Raw genomic sequence first — 20126 nt, forward strand, 5'->3', positions numbered from 1 at the left:
TTTAGGGCAAGCCAGGGTGGGATTAGTTGTTCCATTCTGCACTGTTCTCCTAAGCCTACCATGATCTGCAACTTAGACCTTGGGCTTGGGCCAGAACCAGACAACCAGACTGACCTTCAAGGTTCAGCAAAGAAGGCAGCAGTATTCAGGCAACTGCTATGGCTGATTCTCTCCATATTGCCTTTTCAATTCATTTTCTCCTAGTGTTGATTGAGTGACCCCAAACCTCCAGTAGATCCACTATAGAACCCTCCCGCTGAAATCATCTATCTTTTGAAGATTACGAAAATAAATGCCAACCACTAGCTCAGGTGTCTTTGTGTCTCAGGTGAAAACAACTGTCCTTCAGCTATCACTGTATAAATAGCTTAGGCAATTGCTCAGCTTTACTAAGGGTAAAGTTTGCTCCACAACATCATTAGGAGATTATCTGTAATGGAAAAAAAAGTACCCAATTAATTAATATAAAGATGAATTACTAGAAAGATTTTGCAAGATGTCCCAATTAGGGAAATATTTAAATTTATTTTGAATTTTATACACCATATCTTTTGAAATTTCTTGTATTTTGGCATAGTTCATAATATATGTATGAGGAGAGTGAATTTAATTATAGATGCTTCATTCATACTTAGTTCATCTCACATTCTCTGTGAGCACTTATGATAATGAATGTATCTTATATTCAGGTGCCATTTTCATGCTTTAATTGGTGATTCAAAGTACACAGCACATTAAAAAAACTAGTCTCAAGCACTGCCATAAAAGTACAGATTGCTTACGCTCCTAGGTTTTTAAAATTTTAAGTCTTACTTGGTTGTTAAAAAGTCTGTAAGATGTTATTCTTTCGGAATTCAGTTTTATGTTTTATTGTTAAAAACGGATTCCCCAAACATAAAATTACAAAATTTTAGCAATATTGAAGAACCATTTTGTCTGTGGTTCAGTGTGGAGAAAAACACACTGATTCTAATTAATTAATTTTAATTAATTTAGTTTAGATATACCTGAATATAAGGTATCCCTACTTCTTTCCAAAACACTTTTTAAAAAACACGCATTTTAAAAAATGTGTTTGGGACAACCTAAAGTTTTGAGATAGAAGTGAAAGAGTTAAGTGTCAACTTATATTTACTAATTTATTTGCACATGTATATAAATTCACATATTTATTATAGATACTAATTTCGATATATTGCTTTTTCCCACTTTCATATTTCACACATTTTTGCAATAATTACAACGTAATAATTACTGTTACATTTTAAAGTGATCTCTAAAATCTTTTCTTTAAAATTCATATTCCTCTTTTCTGAGTGATAATTTATAATTTGGGTTTAAAAAACAAACAAACCTCACCGTATAGATACATGTGTTTACACAATGGAAAATTCAAAATCTATGAAAAGTTATAGTGAAAAGTAAGCCAATCTTTCACACCTGTCCCTATTATACAGTTTTCCTGCCCTACTTAGGAATTCAATACATGTTAACTAAATGAAAGTCTTCTGTACTATTTTCTGTTTTTTAACATGTATTACTTTTACAATTAGAAAAAAATAAGAAATCAGCTCCCCCATATACTTGAAAATTGTAGCTAGACTTGAGTTTGGTTTTCTGAATGTATTATAATACTTGCTAAAATTCCAGACCTCTATTGAAATTTTAGCAAAGGGTCCATTCTTTAAATTAGTCCAGATCACTCTAGGTATTGGTTTAATGATGTTAGTATCTATTTACATCTATTATATCGTGTAAATCCCTCCAGAGATCCCTATGTTCTTACTAAAGTTAACAATAAAAGTGTATTGAATTGAATTCCCTTTGGCCATTGGCTACTACTTAGAAGTAAGGCAGCTATAATGAAAACTGTCTTAATATTTTAAAATTACTTGAGTTGTGAAGTTGTAATCAAGTAAGTACTGTTGATTAAGCAATTAAAATCCTGTTGACCTTACTGAGTTCAACACATTTCAAAGGTTTGTACTTTGCTCCTGGAAGTACTTTGAATGTGGCAAACTTTTCCAATTGGGGCAGAAGCCTTCAGTACCAGCCTGGTCAGGAGCACTGAGGATTTTCTGCCCATGCATTTCACTTAGGTCCAAGTGGTATTCTGAGTCCAGGTAAACTCGATGTTCCTTTCAATCCTGCCTTCCTCTGCTACTGTTCAAGTTATAAGGCACTGATTTTTCTATCCTTTCACACTGTCTCAGTCTCATGTTGCTATATGTCCCCTTCTTGGTAACCATCCTTGGTTTACTGCCCTCTCTCAAAAGATGTTTTCACCACGCTCTATAGAACCTCCATTTTACTATTTAAAACAAGCATTTAATATATTTAAACAAACAAAAACCCAATTCCCTTATATCTTTGTCTTCTTTACAGTCTGTGTCAATCGGAATCTCTAGGGAAGCAGATGCTAAATGGAATTAGGTGCACAAGAGGTTTATTGGAGGGTAATACCTGTGAAAGATAAAAGGGGAAGGAAGCAGGACTGGAAAGGAAAGGCTCAGACCACTATGCAGATCAGACAAGATCTCAGTCAACCCAGCAGAGAGCTCTGAAGCAAAGACTGACCATTAGAAGGATTCTGCATTGGGCAGAAACGGCCATGCCCCACTATGCACTCAGTCATTGGTTGGGATACCCAGGAAAAGCATGGCCTCTTTTCAAAAGCTGTGGCAGATCCTGAAGGCGCTAACATCTGCAGGCTGTCAGCTAACTACACTCCTTGCAGTAGCATATCAAGTTTTCTTTTCTGAAATCTTAAAACTCTAACGTCCTACTTTTTGACCTTAACTTCCTATTGTTCAAACTTATTCCCATTATATCTGCTCTTTGATTTCATGTAAAACTTCCACTCTTATTCTTCCCACCTTCTCTCAACATTTTATTCTTCTCTTGATTTTGCTGCCTTCTCCAGATAGGCTGGATCTGGTACCCCAAAATGTCATCTATCCATTAAGGTAGCCTTAAATTCCTTGCTCCCCTTTCCAAGTGCCAAGACGGCAAAACCCTGCTTCTCAATCTACCCTTTTTATTCTTATAATCAAAGGACTGCTTCACGTTTCACTGGTTTCATGTCTTACCTATTGTGTCACTGATCTTTGCAACCCAACGCTGGAGCCAAAGGTACAGGTGGGAATCAGGAACCAATGACTTGAGAGGATGTGTCCACCTCTCCCTAATCTTCTTTCCTCTATTTTGGTAGCTCTGGGCAGGACAGTAAACCTGGTAGCTAAGCAGACATTCAAATGGGGAGTTCAGGGAATACAGCCTCGAATGAAGGTTTCTATGAAACTGACCCCAAATCGTTTCATAAATATTTCTCTAGAGTATACTATTTCACCATAATCCTTGGATTTAATCAATAACCTTAAAGGTCAGGAAAAGATATTGATCAGTACTTTATTCTGATATACACATATATAAAACATCATTTACAACTGCATCTGGCCTATAGAGATGCAATATCTTCTTTCTTCTTCAGAGTTCCATTTCTAGATTGTCTCTATCAAAACTATAGGGCATACACATGCACTCTTCTAAGCACTTTACAAATATTTATTAACTCATTTAAACCCTACAACAATCCTATGAGGTAGGTATTGTTATAATCCCCAAATTATACTTGAGGAAACTGAGGCACAGAAAGGTTAAGTAACCTATGTGTCTTCTAATCACCTTTGTATGGTTGAATTGTATCTTCTAGGAATCCAATAAAGGTTTTCAAATCTTTCTTCAAAACTAAGATTGTATGGGTTTTCTTTTTTTGCATTATTATAAATGATTTGGGGAGATAACAACAACCCAAAACAAAAATCCAGAGTACATTTTTGTGCTCTGGAAGAGCTTGTATATCATGGGAATTATCTGGTCCTTAGAACTTTTTTAGAATTTATCAATAAGTCTGTTTCTACCTAGTGGCAATTGTTCTTTAGGAACTATTTCAATTGCTATTGATTGGCCTAATCTGTCTACATATTATTATTATTTTTTTAAATTCAGTTTTATTGAGTATATTAACATATCCTACAGTCATCTAGTGTACAATCAATTGTTCACAGTACCATCATATAGTTGTGCATTCATCACCAAACTCAATTTTTGAACATTTTCATTACTCAAAAAAAAAAAAAAAGAATAAGAATAAAAATACAAGTAAAGAAGAATACTCAAAACATCCCATCCCCTCCATCCCTCCCATGTTGGTTTTGATATTTTATATTTTTGTACAGAAAATCATTCTCTTGAGGTTTCCCTATATTATGCATAGGATTTTCTTCTAGCTTTAAAATGTCACTTATCCATTGTTATAACCTTTTCTTCAACTCTCTGGTTGTTGTTTGCCCAATCTAATAAATTTATGCATAAAAAATCATGTAAGATAGTTAACTTAGTTCAGTGATATCTATCCAAAGAATTTAAGATTTACAAATACAACATTTTAAATGAAGAGTTTAATAGAGTTTGGTATTAAATATAGTGTTTTAAGTACCATTTTCTTCATTTGTCTGTCTGTGATCTAGTTTATATTCTTAAAAAGTTCTCTCCCAAAACATTAAATTTCACTTGAGTAGCCGTATATACACAACACATATACACACACAAACATCCATATAGTCACTGTTTTCATTATTTGTATTATCTCTGCTCAATAGAACAAGATACTAAAGATCAACAATAAATGCCTTTGCTTGTAAGATTCTCTTTGTGACCTCTACATATTATCACAACAAAACAAAAACAAGTCAGTTTATAACAATTGGGATTACTAATGGTTATGAGAATGGCTCTCAACCACATGCTATGATAAATTTTAATCATTCTGAGAACCATGGATACCGGGTTTATCATGGATGGGGAATCACAACTCAGTAGGTACTGAATTCATGATTAAAAAAGTCAGTCGTTACAGATTACTTTACATATTATATATGTATTTCCATTATTTTAATTGCATTAGGCCTCAATCCTCCCGAGTTCAATTTAGTGGGAACACAAAAATTTTATGGTACCAACTGCCAAAATAGCAACATGTTTTTGTTGTTTACTTTTTTTCTGTATTGAGATATTCTACATGGCCTCAGCTTCACATATACCTTTTTGTATGTGCAGTGGCATGCTCTTCACACTGATAAAAACATGCAGGAAACCTGAGTAAATGATTTTGTTTCTTTAAGTGATATTTAGAATTGAGTGGAAATTGGCAGTTTTGAAATAACAAATAAGTATATTTCAAACTCACAAAAGATATGTCTGTAATATTTCACACATTTCCTGATGTGAAACTATGGGGACTATAAATCATACAAAAAGTATACTTTGATATAGTGCTATAGATTCTCATAATTCTCTTTTTGGAATATATTCTTAGGTTTTTTTTTTTTTAACTAATCCTATTCAAGTGTCATTTAAACAGAATGAATAATACACAAATCAGAAAAAGGAACCAATCACATTCTTTCATGTTTGCCACTTTTTTTTTTCTTTAATCAGAAACAGCTGACCTTTGGCCATTGTCTCGAGATTTGGAGAAATAATTGGAACTCTACCGGAGAGAGACTAAATGTAAACCTGCAATCAGATAAATTACAACACAGATGTGGTAAGTGATAAATTATATATTCAATGTTCTGGGAGCCCAGTGGAGGGGAAAATATCTTAAATACAACTCAGCCTTTCAAAATTTTAAGCAGCACAGTATTTCCCAATTTCAGTATCTTTAAGGAGAAAGGCCAGTGAGGCCTTTTGTTAGCAAACTTCCAGAACAGGAAAAACTATCACTGGTCTCAAAACTCTGTGAGGGCAGAACCTGCTTTTTGCTTTACCTCTCTCTGATCTATCGGTATAGTGCATAGCTAGCCACCTCCTGAGGTGTTGGACTAATATTAAGTAAACTATTTTGTATCTAAATGTTAGATTATAATATTGCCAATGAGAAATAAGACTGAAAAATAAGAGATGCTGCACCCTTTTGTCCTTCATCAGGACATCCACTCCTGCATTCGACATTCAGGTGATAGGTGCTGGAGGGTGTGGACCTGGCCAGGCTGAGGCAAAATTTGAAAGGTGCAGGGGGCGAGGAGGAAGACACCCCCATTACATACTTTGGTCCCATTTTGACTCCTTTCTGATTGCTGGGCTAGTAGATTAAAACTAGGACCCGTCCCTGAACGCTTTTGGTTCTAATTATCCTCGGGCCTTTTCGCCATCTTTATCTTTTCCCGAATATCCCTCTGTAAAAAATATTTTGGTATGTCTTTGCCCCCTTCATTATTGATTTTTTTGAGGAAAACGACCTCTTTACTACCCACCCTCCCCCAGTGCTATAAACGATATTTGTGGAACGGATAATGACGATTTCAATCGGAAATCCAGTCCCTGGTGAGGCTGGGAAGCCTTTCAGGGTTAATCTCTTTATCTCAAGCAGCTATGATGAGGGTTCCACCACGCCTCTGTCAAAAGGATGCTCCGCAGGGCGTGAGGGATTACCCTGGGGAGGCGGGGATCTCAAGAGAGGTTCCCGGGCCAAGTTACCACCCATATCTCATCACGTAGGATTCCGGGATCGGAAAAAAGACTGAGACTGGTGAGTCTGGCCCGCCTATCCATCGCCAGCACAACCTAGCCCAGCGAGGGTCCCGATCATCACCGGGCCCGCGGTTCCCGCCCCTCCCCGCGCAGCCTTATGTAAACGCCTGAGGCCCCGCCCCCGCCAGGCTCCGCCCCGCTCCCACCAGGCCCCGCCCCCGCCCGGGCCTTGGCTCCGGCTCCCCGGGCGGAGGGGGTGGGGAGAAGCCGCAGCTGCAACTTCGCTGGAGCCCTTGAGCCTGGGCGCAGCCGGGGACCTGGCAACGGATTGAGCCGCAGCCACCACGGAGCCACCGCTTCTCCGGCCCGGCCTCAGTCCCGCCGGCCCGGCCATGGCAGTCGCCCCCGCCATCGCGGCGAATCAGGCTCCTGCGCTCCCCTCCTGTCTCTGAACAACCGTTAACCCGCCCGCCAGCCGTCCCCGGTGCCGCCGCGGCCCAGGCTCGGCACAAGTTTCCGTCGCCCAAGAAGCCTGACGAGAACGAGAGGGAGGATGGACGTGGGGAGTCGAGCGCCCCCGGCCCTCTCGCCTGCCTTGTGGGGGCGCTTCCTGGCCCCGGAGGCCGGCGGTCGCGACAGCCCCGGCGGAGCCCGCAGCCTCCCGGCGGGTAAGGAGCGGGATATCTCCCGGCTGGGGTGGGGGTCCCCTCCGTCCTCAAGTCTGGCCTTCGCCCGGGCCGCCTTCCCGACGCCCGCCGCACGCCCGCGGGTCTCATTTCCTCACCGCGTCCCTCGGCTGCCGACGCCCGGGCCCGCGGGCTAACATCTGGCGGGCCGCTTCCCTGGCCCTGTGGGTCCCGCATCTCCGCGTCCGGCCGCAGCCCCCGCGGCCCAGACTCCAGCTCGCCCGGGCCTCCTCGGGTTAGGCTTTGTTGTCTGTCTTCCTCCTCTCCTTCCCTCGTGGGTTTGTGACCGACATCGATGACGGGGCTTGCGTACGGCTCGCGGGGACCTGAGCGGAAAGGTCGCTGCGACGGTGTTGCGGCGGCGGCGGCGGCGGCGGCTCGGGGCGCACCTCCGAGGGGCCGTGGCTCCGCGCCCGCCGGACCTCAGCGAGGGCGCGGGCCGGGGTCGGGAGTGCCTTGGTCTCCGCGGGCGGCCCCGGGCCCTGCAGCCGCTACCTTTGGGTGTGTTTTGGGGGCAGGAAGTGGCTGCTGGTGCTGTTGTCGCTTTAAGTGACCCCCCGAGGGGACCTCACCCCCTCTTAGAAACCGGGTCGTTATCCCTTTAATTTCAGCCACCGGTGGTAGGGGGTCCTACAAGAGCCAGCTGACCTTTGAGTAATGGGGGTGTTAATCTGTGTTGCATCTCCCTGGCCCCTTCAAGGAAAATTAGGGGTTTGCAGCGCTCCTTGTGTTAGGGTGTCTGTTGGTATAGGACAGCCATTTCATGCCTGCATCGCTCAGGAGTTGTGAAGGAATCATCAATTCCTGATGATTTCTCCCCCAATATGGAATTAAAAAATAAAGCTTGGATGTTTATGATCAATTACCTAATGATGACGGTTATTTCAGATACTTTATTCTTATTTAAGGTTTGGATCCCTTCCAGAAGCTAAAAATTATATGGACCCTTTATATAGGAAAAGAGATGCCTTTATGTACATAACAAAAGTTTTCCGGCAATTTTAGTTGGTTCTGGGACCTCTATTAGGCAGTCTTGCTCCATAAAGTGTTTGAACTGGACTTGTGTAACTTAGAGCCATTTTTGTATCTATTTTCATAGCCATTATTTACAAAACAAAAAAGGAGAAGCAGCATTTGGAAGGGTCTTTGGCTGGCAATGTTCTCTGCTATTTAAAAAACTTCAGGCACAAACGCAGGTTGCTAATAAAATTTGAAATATGCAATTCTATAATAGTTTAGAAATTTGTAATGTGATTCTTTTAAGACAACTGAATTTTAAAATTCCAGAGTTAGATTTGAAATCATTATAAATTTAATCCTACAGCACTTTTAGAAAAAATAAAATTTAATGTGCGTGAGTTTACTAAAAAACAATATAAGGAGGGAATTATTTTTTCTAAAATGTATAATATTTGCCTTAAGAAGAGGAGAGAGTTTGTGATGCTAACTGAGCCATCACAAACCCTGCAATCTAAGTAACTTAAGTGAGAAGACCCTTCATTATCCCTAGGGGCTTGAAGGAATGGATTCAATTTATCTGTACATGTCAAGCCATCTGTAATGTCTTTTGTAACCTAACCTCTTAAAATTTATGATAATAGCTTGTTTGGAGGTATATCGCTGAAGCATTGTATCCATTTTTCTGTTGTTTTCTATGAAGAAGAAAACAGTGGAGTTTAGAAGTGCCCCTATACCTTTGCTATGGCATAGAATACAGTGGAAGAAGATACTTAATATTACTTAACTTGAAAGATTTTAGACAGTATATCTTTCCAAGAGCATAATTTTATTTCAATTTTGACATTGATAAATTAGGACATGCCTTTTCAATAAAATTTTTCTCAGCTGTATGTTGAGAATGGATTATTTTTACAGTATTAGTGGTGTAATTATTATATTTCTTTAATTTCTTCATGAGGAAATTATTTTTAATTAGTTAAGAGTTATACCTTAGTTGAAAAACTCATGATTTTTTTTAGCAAATGAGCAGCTGGTGATGGTCAAGATAATGACCTCTGAATTGGTTCATGTGGGGATTTTTCTTTCCTTTCTGAGAATTTGGAGAAAATTTTTATGCTTGGAATATTGTCCAATATATCTTTTGGCTAATTTGAGCTATTTTAGGGCTTGTCTGAAAACAAAAGGGAACCAGTCTTTGGACTGAATGTATCAGCAGTCTTTTTGGTCCTGAGGGTCTTTGTGAAGACAAGCATAAGTAAGTAATTTAAATGAGTTTATCTCAGTATAGGGAGTTAATTCTAGGTGTTTTAAAACAGGTTAGTTTGTATACAAAGGGAAAACCAAAGGTAATTTAGAACCAGCTTTCTACAAAGTCAGAAGAACCTTTCTTTTTAAGGAAATGACAGTAAAAAGGAAAGGGGAGTAATAAGTGTGGTTTGGAAAACTTGGATCTTTTGGCCTTTGCTTTAGAATTTAATTTTGTTTTGGCTTTACTCACAGTTTTTCAGCTTTCAGAGTAAATGTTATAAATGAAAATAAAGTGAATATTGTTTTTTTACATTTCCATGCAAAGATCAAAGATCAAATGCAAGCTCTTTTTTGTATTGTCAGGTGATTTTTAAAAGCTAATTTAAGATAGAACAAGTGGTATGTATGTTTTTTATGCATTTGGTTAAGGGCATTTAAGATTACCCTGTTGAAAATATATCCTAGTTTCAATGTTGGATGAGGATGGATGTATTTTCCTTAGACGTTTGAAATCTAGTATGATAGGGTGATATTTTGACTACTTTTTTTTTTTTAGATCTTCATTTTATTGAGATATATTCACATACCACACAGTCATACGTAACAAATCGTACATTTGGTTGTTCACAGTACCATTACATAGTTGTACATTCATCACCTAAATCAATCCCTGACACCTTCATTAGCACACACACAAAAATAACAAGAATAATAATTAAAGTGAAAAAGAGCAATTGAAGTAAAAAAGAACACTGGGTACCTTTGTCTGTTTGTTTGTTTGTTTGTTTCCTTCCCCTATTTTTCTACTCATCCATCCATAAACTAGACGAAGTGGAGTGTGGTCCTTATGGCTTTCCCAATCCCATTGTCACCCCTCATAAGCTACATTTTTATACAATTTTGACTACTTATTAATGCCTAGTTATACTGAATTTGTTCCTTTTATATAAATTGTATATTACTTGATCAATCATTTAAAATATTAATATATTCAACCTTTAAAACATTTGATGTAGGATATGATAGCTTTAAAGTGTGCTAAAAATAAAATGTTATAGAAAACACTTACTTGAGCTGAAGAACTACCATTTGGTCATTGCCTCCCACTTTAAATCTACCTCTTCTGGTTGATGCATTGTGCTAAGGTGTTTAGTGATGTCATAATTGTAGTGGTAATAACTTATATGATTACATCAAATAATAATGTTTTCTGTTGTGACTGAATTAGATAGACCTAAAAGTACTATGGTAACAATGAAACATAACTCCTTAGCCTAAACTCAATTGGACATGATCTTTCATAACAGGCAGTGGGGAGAAGGGCGTGAATCTCAAATTTATTGATGATGATTGTGAAAAGAACTTGATTAATAATTGTAATTCAGTAACCTCTTAGCTTGAATGAAACTGGTAAATTAATCTGAGGCCAAGCAAAAAATGGTGAGTCGTTAACCTCTGTTGTCATGTTGTGAATATTTTTGTACGTTGAGAAAAGTTTTACAGAGTCTGGATTTTTCTTACTGGATGAAATGTGTGTATGTGTACTCTGAGAAGATGAATACTTGAGGGCTCCTAGATACATTTTACTGACTGGTAGGTAGTTCCCTCAGATTGTGCATTAAGAAAAATGAAAAATGTGATCATCCAGATAGCTTCTAAAGCCACAACCTGATATTCATTATTATTACAACTTTAAGGAAAAAGTAGTAATAATTCTAAGTAATCTTCTAAAAAGTGGAATTTATTGTTTAGGATCACTCTTATCTTTTATGAATGGAAATGATCACCATAAAAAGAAAATTGTATTGCTTTTCATACTAATATTTTACTCCCACTTTCTATTTTTCTTTCATTAAGAAAACTGCTTGTTACCTAGCATAGTGCCTGGCACATAATAAGTACTTGGGTAAATGTTTGCTAATCCTTTCAATAAATATCATTTGTGTGTACTAGGCCCAGGGGGTACATTATTGAACAAGAAAGATAAGGTCCCCGCTGTAAGAGAGCTTATATTCTAGTGGGGAGGAGCCAGTTCAGAAGTAAACTAATATCAAGATTATTCAGTTAGGGTTATGTATGGTGGTGAAAAGGAAACTGGGTGAGATGGTAGAGGATTGGCAGAGCTGCTTGGGTGGGCCTATCAGGGAAAGCCCCTCTGAGGAGGTAGCCCCTCTGAGAGACCTCAGTGATGAAAAGGAGCCAGACACTAGGGGAGGGGAAGAGTATTCAGGTGGAGGAAACAGGAACAGCAAAAGCTCAAAGGTGGAAATGAGTTTGGGGAGTTGGAGGAACATCAGAAGCCAGTGAGTCTGAGCATTGTGAGCCAAGTGGGGAGAGAGGTGAGGTGAGGAAAGCCTGATAATGAAAAGCATTGTAAGGAGTTTGGATTCTATTTTGTATGTGAGGGAAAGTGCGTATGAAAGGGCAGGGGAGGTAACTATTCATTCTTTCACTCAACACACTGAGTGTCTTCTATGAAGCAATTCTGTGGACTGCTTATTCTCTATCTTTGATGCTCACAGACCACTCCTGGCTGCTGTGCAGGGGAAGAAATCATGTATGTGTAGGGGAATAGGGGCAAGAATAGCCGTAGGGTGAGAGATGGTGGCTTGGATTAGAGTGGTTGGATTGGAATTGGAGAGAAAAGGATGGATTTGAAATATACTTGCGAAATAAAGCTAACAGGATTTACTGATGGTTTGGAGGAGGCAAGTGAGGAGAAGGATAAAATAACAGTCTTGGTTTTGATGTGATTATAATGAGTGGTGGCGCTCGTTTCCTGAGATGGGGAAGGTTAGTGAAGGAAGAATGTGAGGAAGGTAAGTGGGAATTAAGAGTTCTGTTTTGGCCTTGGGAAGTTTGAGTTTTTTTGTTTTTTTTTTTAAGAGCTTAAAGTGAGATGCTGGCTTTATAAGTCTGGGGCTTGGTGGGACATCAGGAGTGGAGATAGGAATTTGAGAGTTACCTATGAATATATGGTGTTTAAAGGTCATGAGGCTGAATGAGATCACTTGGAGAACAGACAGAAGAAAGTGGAAGACTGAACCTGGGGCTCTTGAACATTTCCTGATCAGGTCAAGAGGAACCATCTGAGGAGACTGAAGGAGCAGCCAGTGAAATAGGAGTAAAACCAGGAGTGTGGTGTTCTGGAAGAGAGGAGACTGAAGAAAGGAGTTATCACCAAAGTCTCCTGTTTCCAAGAAGCCATGCAAGATGAGTCTGAAGAGAATGGTCAATGCCATTGGCCAGTTTCAGTGAGACTCGTAAAAATTTAAAGCTGGTAGGGATTTTTAGATATTCTGTAATCCAGTCAGCTCACTTTACTTCATAGGGGTCGATATACATAGATGCTCAATAAATGAATTGCTTTCTCCTTATCTCTTCTCCAGCTAGAATGACCAGCTGTCCTGGGTTGCCTGGGACTTTCAGTTTTTTTTTTTTTTAATTCAGTTTTATTGAAATATATTCACAAACCATACAGTCATCCATGGTATACAATCAATGTTCACAGTATGATCATATAGTTATGCGTTCATCACCACAATCTATTTCTGAACATTTTCCTTACATCAGAAAGAATCAGAATAAGAATAACAAATAAAAGTGAAAAGAGAATACCCAAACCATCCCCCCATCCTACCCTATTTGTCATTTAGTTTTTACTCCCATTTTTCTACTGATTTTTTTTCAATTTTTTAACTTTGTTTATCAAAAAATTAAAAACAAACAGGCAAACAACAACCAAAAAAACCCCACAACATTTCAAACAAAGCAATGGATTAAGGAAAACAAATAACCTAAAATAACTACTTTGCTTCCAATATGTTCCTACCATACCCCAAGAAAATTAATAAACCATGTCCAAACAGAGGAGTAAGAAAAACAAATAATCTAAAATAACTACATTGCTTCCAACATGTTCCTACCATACCCCAAGAAAATTAACAACCCCTAAGAAAACAAAGGAATAAGAGAAAAAAAAAACCTAAAATAACTCTATTGCTTCCAACATGATCTTACTATAGGACTTAACAGTTTTAAAACTGGGAAAAATCCTGTGCGAACAGTCCTGGTTTGCCCAGGACTGAGGGGTTTCCAGGGAAACTTTACATTGAACAGTGGTCCAGCCAATCAGGGGACCAGACTTTGGCATCTCGTTTTATTTCATGCTCTTATTAACCATCCTCTGGCCTGAGAATCGACCTCAGAATAGTTACTTGATCTCCCTTTTTTCTTCTCTCCTATGATAAATGGTTTCAGACTTCATTAGGTAGTGCTAAATTAATTCAAGTGGTTAATAGGATTTTTTTTATCATTTTTTTAATCGTCGAATATAACATATATACAAAGAAGTGATAAGTTTTCAGGTGCAATTTAACAAGTAGTTAGAGAGCAAATTTAAAAAAATACTATTGGTTACAGTTCCACAGTTTCAGTTATTTCCTTATGAAATATATATACACAAAGGTAATATCTTTCAACATATGGGTTAACAAGTAGATACATAGGAAATTTCCAAAATTGTTGAGTTATGGTACCATAGTTTCAGTTATTTCCTTATTGTGAAATATAACATATATACAAAAAGGTAAAGCATTCAAATTATAGTTTAACAAGAAGCTGCAGAACAGATTTCAAAGGATGCTATGAGTTACACTTCTACCATTTCACTTCTTTCTTTCTAGCTATTCTAGTACCCTAGCAACTAAGAAAAAGCAAATTATACAAAGATTCAGTGTTCATAATCCTTTGTTAAATTCCATCTTGTCTGTTGCAACCCCTTCTTCTAGTTTAATCACTTTCCTGATCTTCGGGGCTGTCTAGGCAGTGACCACCCTAACCTGTTCATGTTGAACAGGGGCATCAACTTTATGAGCAAAGGGGACACATCTAGTTGATGTTCTTGAAGAGGCTATTGCCTCTGGGTTTTGGGACCTAGCTGGCACAGGAGCACTCCAAACAATTTAAGTCTCTGAAGAGTAAATTTAGTGAATGAAACTTTTATAGATTCCCAGATAGGGATCTGGGCATTCTTTAAGGTTTTCAAGACTCCTGTTGACTTAGGCTTATCATATTGTGATCATTTGGCATATCTAGGTGGAGCTTGCATAGGAGTAACCTCCAGGACAGCCTTTTGACTTTATTTGAACTCTCTTAGCCACTAAAACCTTATTTTGTTGGCTTTCTTTTCTTCTTTTTGGTCAAAAAGGCACTCTCAAGTTACTTTAAAGAGTGAACTTGAGATCAGGAACTTTGTCTTCTGCTCTTCTTTACATAGATGTCAGTAAATAAAACTTGATTGCCAGAGAGAACCTAAGATGGTGGTTAGGTGAGACAGGGCAAAAAAACACCTCTGTGAAAAATACTAGATAAAAACCAGAAGGTGACCCAGAATACAGGTTTCAGCGATGCACTGGCTGGACAAGGTCTGCTAGAACCACAAGGGCCGTACACTTGGTGAAACCGGGAGTCTGCATTCTGAAACGAGTGAGTAAGCCGGCTGAAAGAACCAAGACCCATGGCCATGCTGTGGTGTGGGAAGCCAGGGGTTGGCGTTTGGAGATGGACAGGTTCTTTAAAAATAAAAAAAAGGGAAAAACCCAGGAGCGACGGCAGTTGCCACAGTGGGAACATGGCAGGAGTGGGCTGAGCCGGCCTCTCGGTGTCTGGCATGGAGAATAGCCCACGGCAGATTCCCTCAGGGCCAGGGGAGCCGAGGGGAGAGACAGACGGAGAAAGAAACCCTGCTGCTTGCAGCTGGCCCCCCAGAGAGCTGGAGACACTCCTGCCTGGGGTCATGCCCATAGCCCAGAGCCGTGCCAGTTGTCCCGGAGCTGGGAAGGAGGAACTGTGCGAGGTGGGGGGAGGGGTTGAGATGCCCCGTTCAGCCATCTTTGCATCAGGGATGGCACACACTTGTGATGTAGCACAGCATTCCCTCGGCAGAGGTCCTGGAAGATCACAGCTGAGAAGGGGGGCCTGCTTGGAAAACCCAGGGACGCTATGTCAATGCCGGTGGTTTGTGGGTCAGCGACAGAGAGAGTCTGGGGTAGAATTGAAATGAAGGCTTAGACTCTTGCTGCGGCCTTGAATGTCTGGGAACACCTAGGGGGTTTGAATATTAAAGCTGCCCTGCCTCCCTAGCCACCCAGACACATGCCCCACATTCAGGGCGGACGGCTCCAGCAACACACCCAAACTGAGTTCACCGGCTGAACCCCACAAGAATCATTTCCACACACACCACAAGGACGAAGTTGAGGAGAACTGACTTCAGGGGTATAGGTGACTTGCAGACACCATCTGCCGGTTAGTTAGAGAAAGTGTATGCCACCAACTTGTATTTCTGAAAAATTAGATTGGTATTTTTTTTTTTACAACTTGAAAGAACCCTATCAAGCATAGCAAATGCCAAGAGGCCAAAAACAACAGAAAATCTTAATGCATATGATAAAACCAGATGATATGGAGAACCCAATTCCAAACACCCAAATCAAAATATCAGAAGAGACACAGTACTTGGCACAATTAATCAAAGAACTACAATCAAGGGATGAAAACATGGCAAAGGATATAAAGGACATAAAGAAGACCATGGCACAGGATATAAGGGACATAAAGAAGACCCTAGAAGAGCATAAAGAAGACATTTCAAGAGTAAATAAAAAAGTAGAAGATCTTATGGAAATAAAAGAAACTGTTGGCCAAATTAAAAAGACTCTGGATACTCATAATACAAGATTAGAGGAAGTTGAACAACGACTCAGTGTCCTAGAAGTCCACAGAACAGAAAATGAAAGAACAGAAGAAAGAATGGAGAAAAAAATTGAAAAAATCAAAATGGATCTCAGGGATACGATAGATAAAATAAAACGTCCAAACTTAAGACTTATTGGTGTCCCAGAAGGGGAAGAGAAGGGTAAAGGTCTAGAAAGAGTATTCAAAGAAATTGTTGGGGAAAACTTCCCCAACCTTCTACACAATATAAATACACAAAGCATAAATGCCCAGTGAACCCCAAATAGGATAAATCCAAATAAACCCACACCGGGGCATATTCTGATCAGACTGTCAAATACTGAAGAGAAGGAGCAAGTTCTGAAAGCAGCAAGAGAAAAGCAATTCACCAGATACAAAGGAAACAACATAAGACTAAGTAGTGACTACTCAGTGGCCACCATGGAGGTGAGAAGGCAGTGGCATGACATATTTAAAATTCTGAGAGAGAAAGATTTCCAACCAAGAATACTTTATCCAGTAAAACTGTCCTTCAGATTTGAGGGAGAGCTTAAATTTTTCACAGACAAACAAATGCTGAGAGAGTTTGCCAATAAAAGACCTGCCCTACTTCAGATACTAAAGGGAGCTCTACCAACAGAGAAACAAAGAAAGGAGAAAGAGATATAGAGAATTTTAACGGACGTATATAGAACCTTACATCCCAAATCACCAGGACACTCATGTTTCTCTAGTGATCATGGATCTTTCCCCAGAATGGACCATATGCTGGGACATAAAACAAACCTCAATAAATTAAAAAAAAAAAATGAATATATTCAAAGTACATTCTCTGACCACAATGGAATACAAATAGAAGTCAATAATTTTTGAATTGTAACTCCACTATTTACTTCCTACATGATATAAAATACACAAACTCTAATGACAAATCATTAGAGTGGTTTTGAACTCAATGTAAAATATGTAATTTTTGACAAGAACTATATAAATGTGGGGGAATGGAGGAGTATAGGAACATAGTTTATGTGTCCTATTGAAGTGAAGGTGGTGTCAAAGAAAAACAAGAGTGTTATGGATTTAAGCGGTTAATTTTAAGCCCCACAGTAAACACAAAGAAATGATCAGAGAATATGACCATATAGATGAAAAGTAGAGTATGGGTTAAGAGAAATGGGGGAAGGGGCAATGGGGAGTTAAGAAATGAGTGTAGGGTTGCTGTTTGAGGTGAAGGGAAATTTCTAGTAATGGAGGGTGGGAAGGTGATAGCATTACAAGATTCTAAATATGATTAATCCGACTAATGGAATGCTAGGGAGGGGGTGGAATGGGAAGATTTAGGCTGTATATATGTTTCCACAATTGAAAAAAAAAAAAGAGTCTAAATAGATGACAATTGAATGCCAAGGATGATCCTGGATGGGATTTGAGGATGGAGGAGAGGAGGCTCAAAGGGACACAGTTGAGACATAAGGAAAAAAAAAAGGAAATATAGAATGTAAGCTTTGTATCAGTGTTGAATCTCTTGTACTTCTTAGCTGCGCTTAATGGGATTGCATAAAAGAATGTTCTTGTACATGGGAAGTGTATACGTGAATTATAGTGTTTGTTCAAGGATGTGTGCAGCTAGCTCTCATATGTTCAGAAGACAGAGCAATAGATGATGGATGATAGGGAGGGAGGGAGGGAAAGAAATAGCAGTGTGACAGCATGTTAAAGTTGGTGGAGTGGGGTATCAGGGGAGGGGGGTCAGGGTATGCTGGAGTTCTGTGTATGGGGTTTGTATTGTTTTTGCAACTGTTCCTATAACTGAATTTATTTCAAAATAAAAAAACAAAAACAAAACAAAACAAAAAACTTGATTGCCGTATTGATGCTGCTTTTCAGTACTGAAGTTCAGAGTTGTGAAATGAAGTATAGTTGTTAGTTGTCTTTCTAGAAGAGGATGGGATACAAGATTTGGTCTATAATTCATGTCAAGTTTGAAGTTTTCTAGCAAATGGTTACAATGCTCTTGTAGAAGCTGGGATTGCATGCATGTTGACTATACATGTAAGAAATTGTGTATGTCCTTTCTATGAGTCTTCATTAGCAATTGCTTTGTAATTCACATTCTTGAAAGCTTTCCTGAAGCTTTCTTGTTAATACTGAGCATTCTGTCTCATATTGAAATATGTACTGAAAAATTTGACTAGAAATTAAGTGCTTTAATTTTGGGGGCAGAAAAATTCCAGATATTTATAAATTTTCTCAAAGCTTTATTTTGGAATATTTTGAAACTGAAATGAAATATTTTAAACTAAAATATTGTTTTAGTTTTGACATTTAAATGAATTTTGAATGGTACTTACGCTTATACATATCAGAAAAATGAAAGGTTAATTGAAGAATAAGTAGCTTATTCCGCTTCCATAAATAAAAGTAGCATTTATTAGCTTCTTTAATTTAGGAAAATTTATTTTGATTGGAGTTTTTATTTTCTCTTGGGTGCTGATGATCATTCTTTGTTTTGCCTTAATTTGCCACCTCACAGAATAGCTTCTCATTTAGTGATATTTTGAAATAGTTTCATTCTAAGATAAACCTGTTTGGAATACCTCTGGTTATACTCCATCAGGTTTGTAGTGGTTTAATAACAACCCTTCATTAGTTCATACTGTACTTCATTTTTCCAGTTTATGAAAAAATCAAAGGCTTATGAAAGACTAAATATGTGGCCCTCATTCTGAACAGCTGCTAAAATACCTTTTTGAATTCAGCGTTTCATGGAACCAGAGAAAAGGTCTCTTTGGCTTGTCACCTCACTGAGATCAATAGATAGTAATTTCTTCATAGAAGGAGATAGTCTTAACTCTGCTGGTTGCTGCCCTAACCTTAAATTCTTTGTTTTATATCATGAGTACTTGGAGGGTATTTATTGGTTTGAATTCATACTTTTGCTATGAAAGACAAATGCCTAATTTATCCATCTAATCATGATGTTCTTAATTAGGGTAATTTTAACCCCAACCTGAATCAACTAGTTGAAAGCCCTTATAGAATTGAAAATAAATTCAAAATCACATATGAAGAATCATTCTTACACTTTTTGTTGTTCTGTTTTTAAAATTATTTGCAGTCGTTAATTAACGAGCTTCCAAATTTCCTTTCAACATTTAGAAAGCAAAGAATACTAGCATTGATTGTTTAACATCTGATTTAAATCCTTAAATGCAAGAAAGCCAATTAGTTTAGATTAAGCTTTATTTTAAATACAGTTATTATTTTTTTTTACAAGCTAGAATGCTTATATGACAAAGTATTATACTCAGTAATTTGGTGCTGCCAATATTTTTAACTGCTAACCTTATTTTACCTGAGTGGAACAATCTTCCATTATATTTAATAACTTTAATTCCCAATCCTGCCCCGAATTTGAATCTGATCCTATTGGTCTTCCTTTCTTACCTAGAATATCACTTCTGGTTAGAACCAAATATTTCAAGTCTAAGCTCATCTTTGGATCTCTTTGGGATTGGAGGAGTAGCCTCCAAACATCCCTCTTTATTACCTGCCATTTGACTATTTTTCTTGGTACTTTGACTGACTGTTCATAAGAGGGCAGGTATAAACAAATGTATTTTGAGAGTATAGAGAACCACTGGACTTCATTTTTTTAAAAAATTCAGTTTTATTGAGATACAGTCACATACCATACAGTCATCCATTGTGTACAATCAGCTGTTCACAGTACCATCATATAGTTGTGCATTCATCACCCCAATCTATTTTTGAACACTTTTCTTATACCAGAAAGAATCAGAATAAGAATAAAAAATAAAAATAAAAAAGAACACCCAAATCACACCCCCCCCATCCCACCCTATTTTTCATTTAGTTTTTGTCCCCATTTTTCTACTCATCCATCCATACACTGGATAAAGGGAGTGCAATCCACAAGGTTAGCACAATCACAGTCAC

The 20126-nt window shown here is 38.4% G+C and overlaps 1 protein-coding gene across 2 annotated transcripts in view; it reads left to right on the forward strand.

The window, feature by feature from the left end:
* Positions 1–6772: 6772 nt before the first annotated feature.
* The window catches only part of CEP85L (centrosomal protein 85 like), a 220053-nt gene continuing 206699 nt past the window's right edge, over positions 6773–20126 (forward strand). For both annotated transcript variants that reach the window (XM_037842152.1, XM_037842153.1), the window contains exon 1: positions 6773–7202. In XM_037842152.1, the coding sequence (XP_037698080.1) occupies positions 7088–7202 (115 nt within the window). In that variant the 5' untranslated portion in view covers positions 6773–7087. The remainder of the gene's footprint in view (positions 7203–20126) is intronic.

This window comes from Choloepus didactylus, chromosome 7 (genome assembly GCF_015220235.1).
Source record: "Choloepus didactylus isolate mChoDid1 chromosome 7, mChoDid1.pri, whole genome shotgun sequence".
NCBI lineage: Eukaryota > Metazoa > Chordata > Mammalia > Pilosa > Megalonychidae > Choloepus > Choloepus didactylus.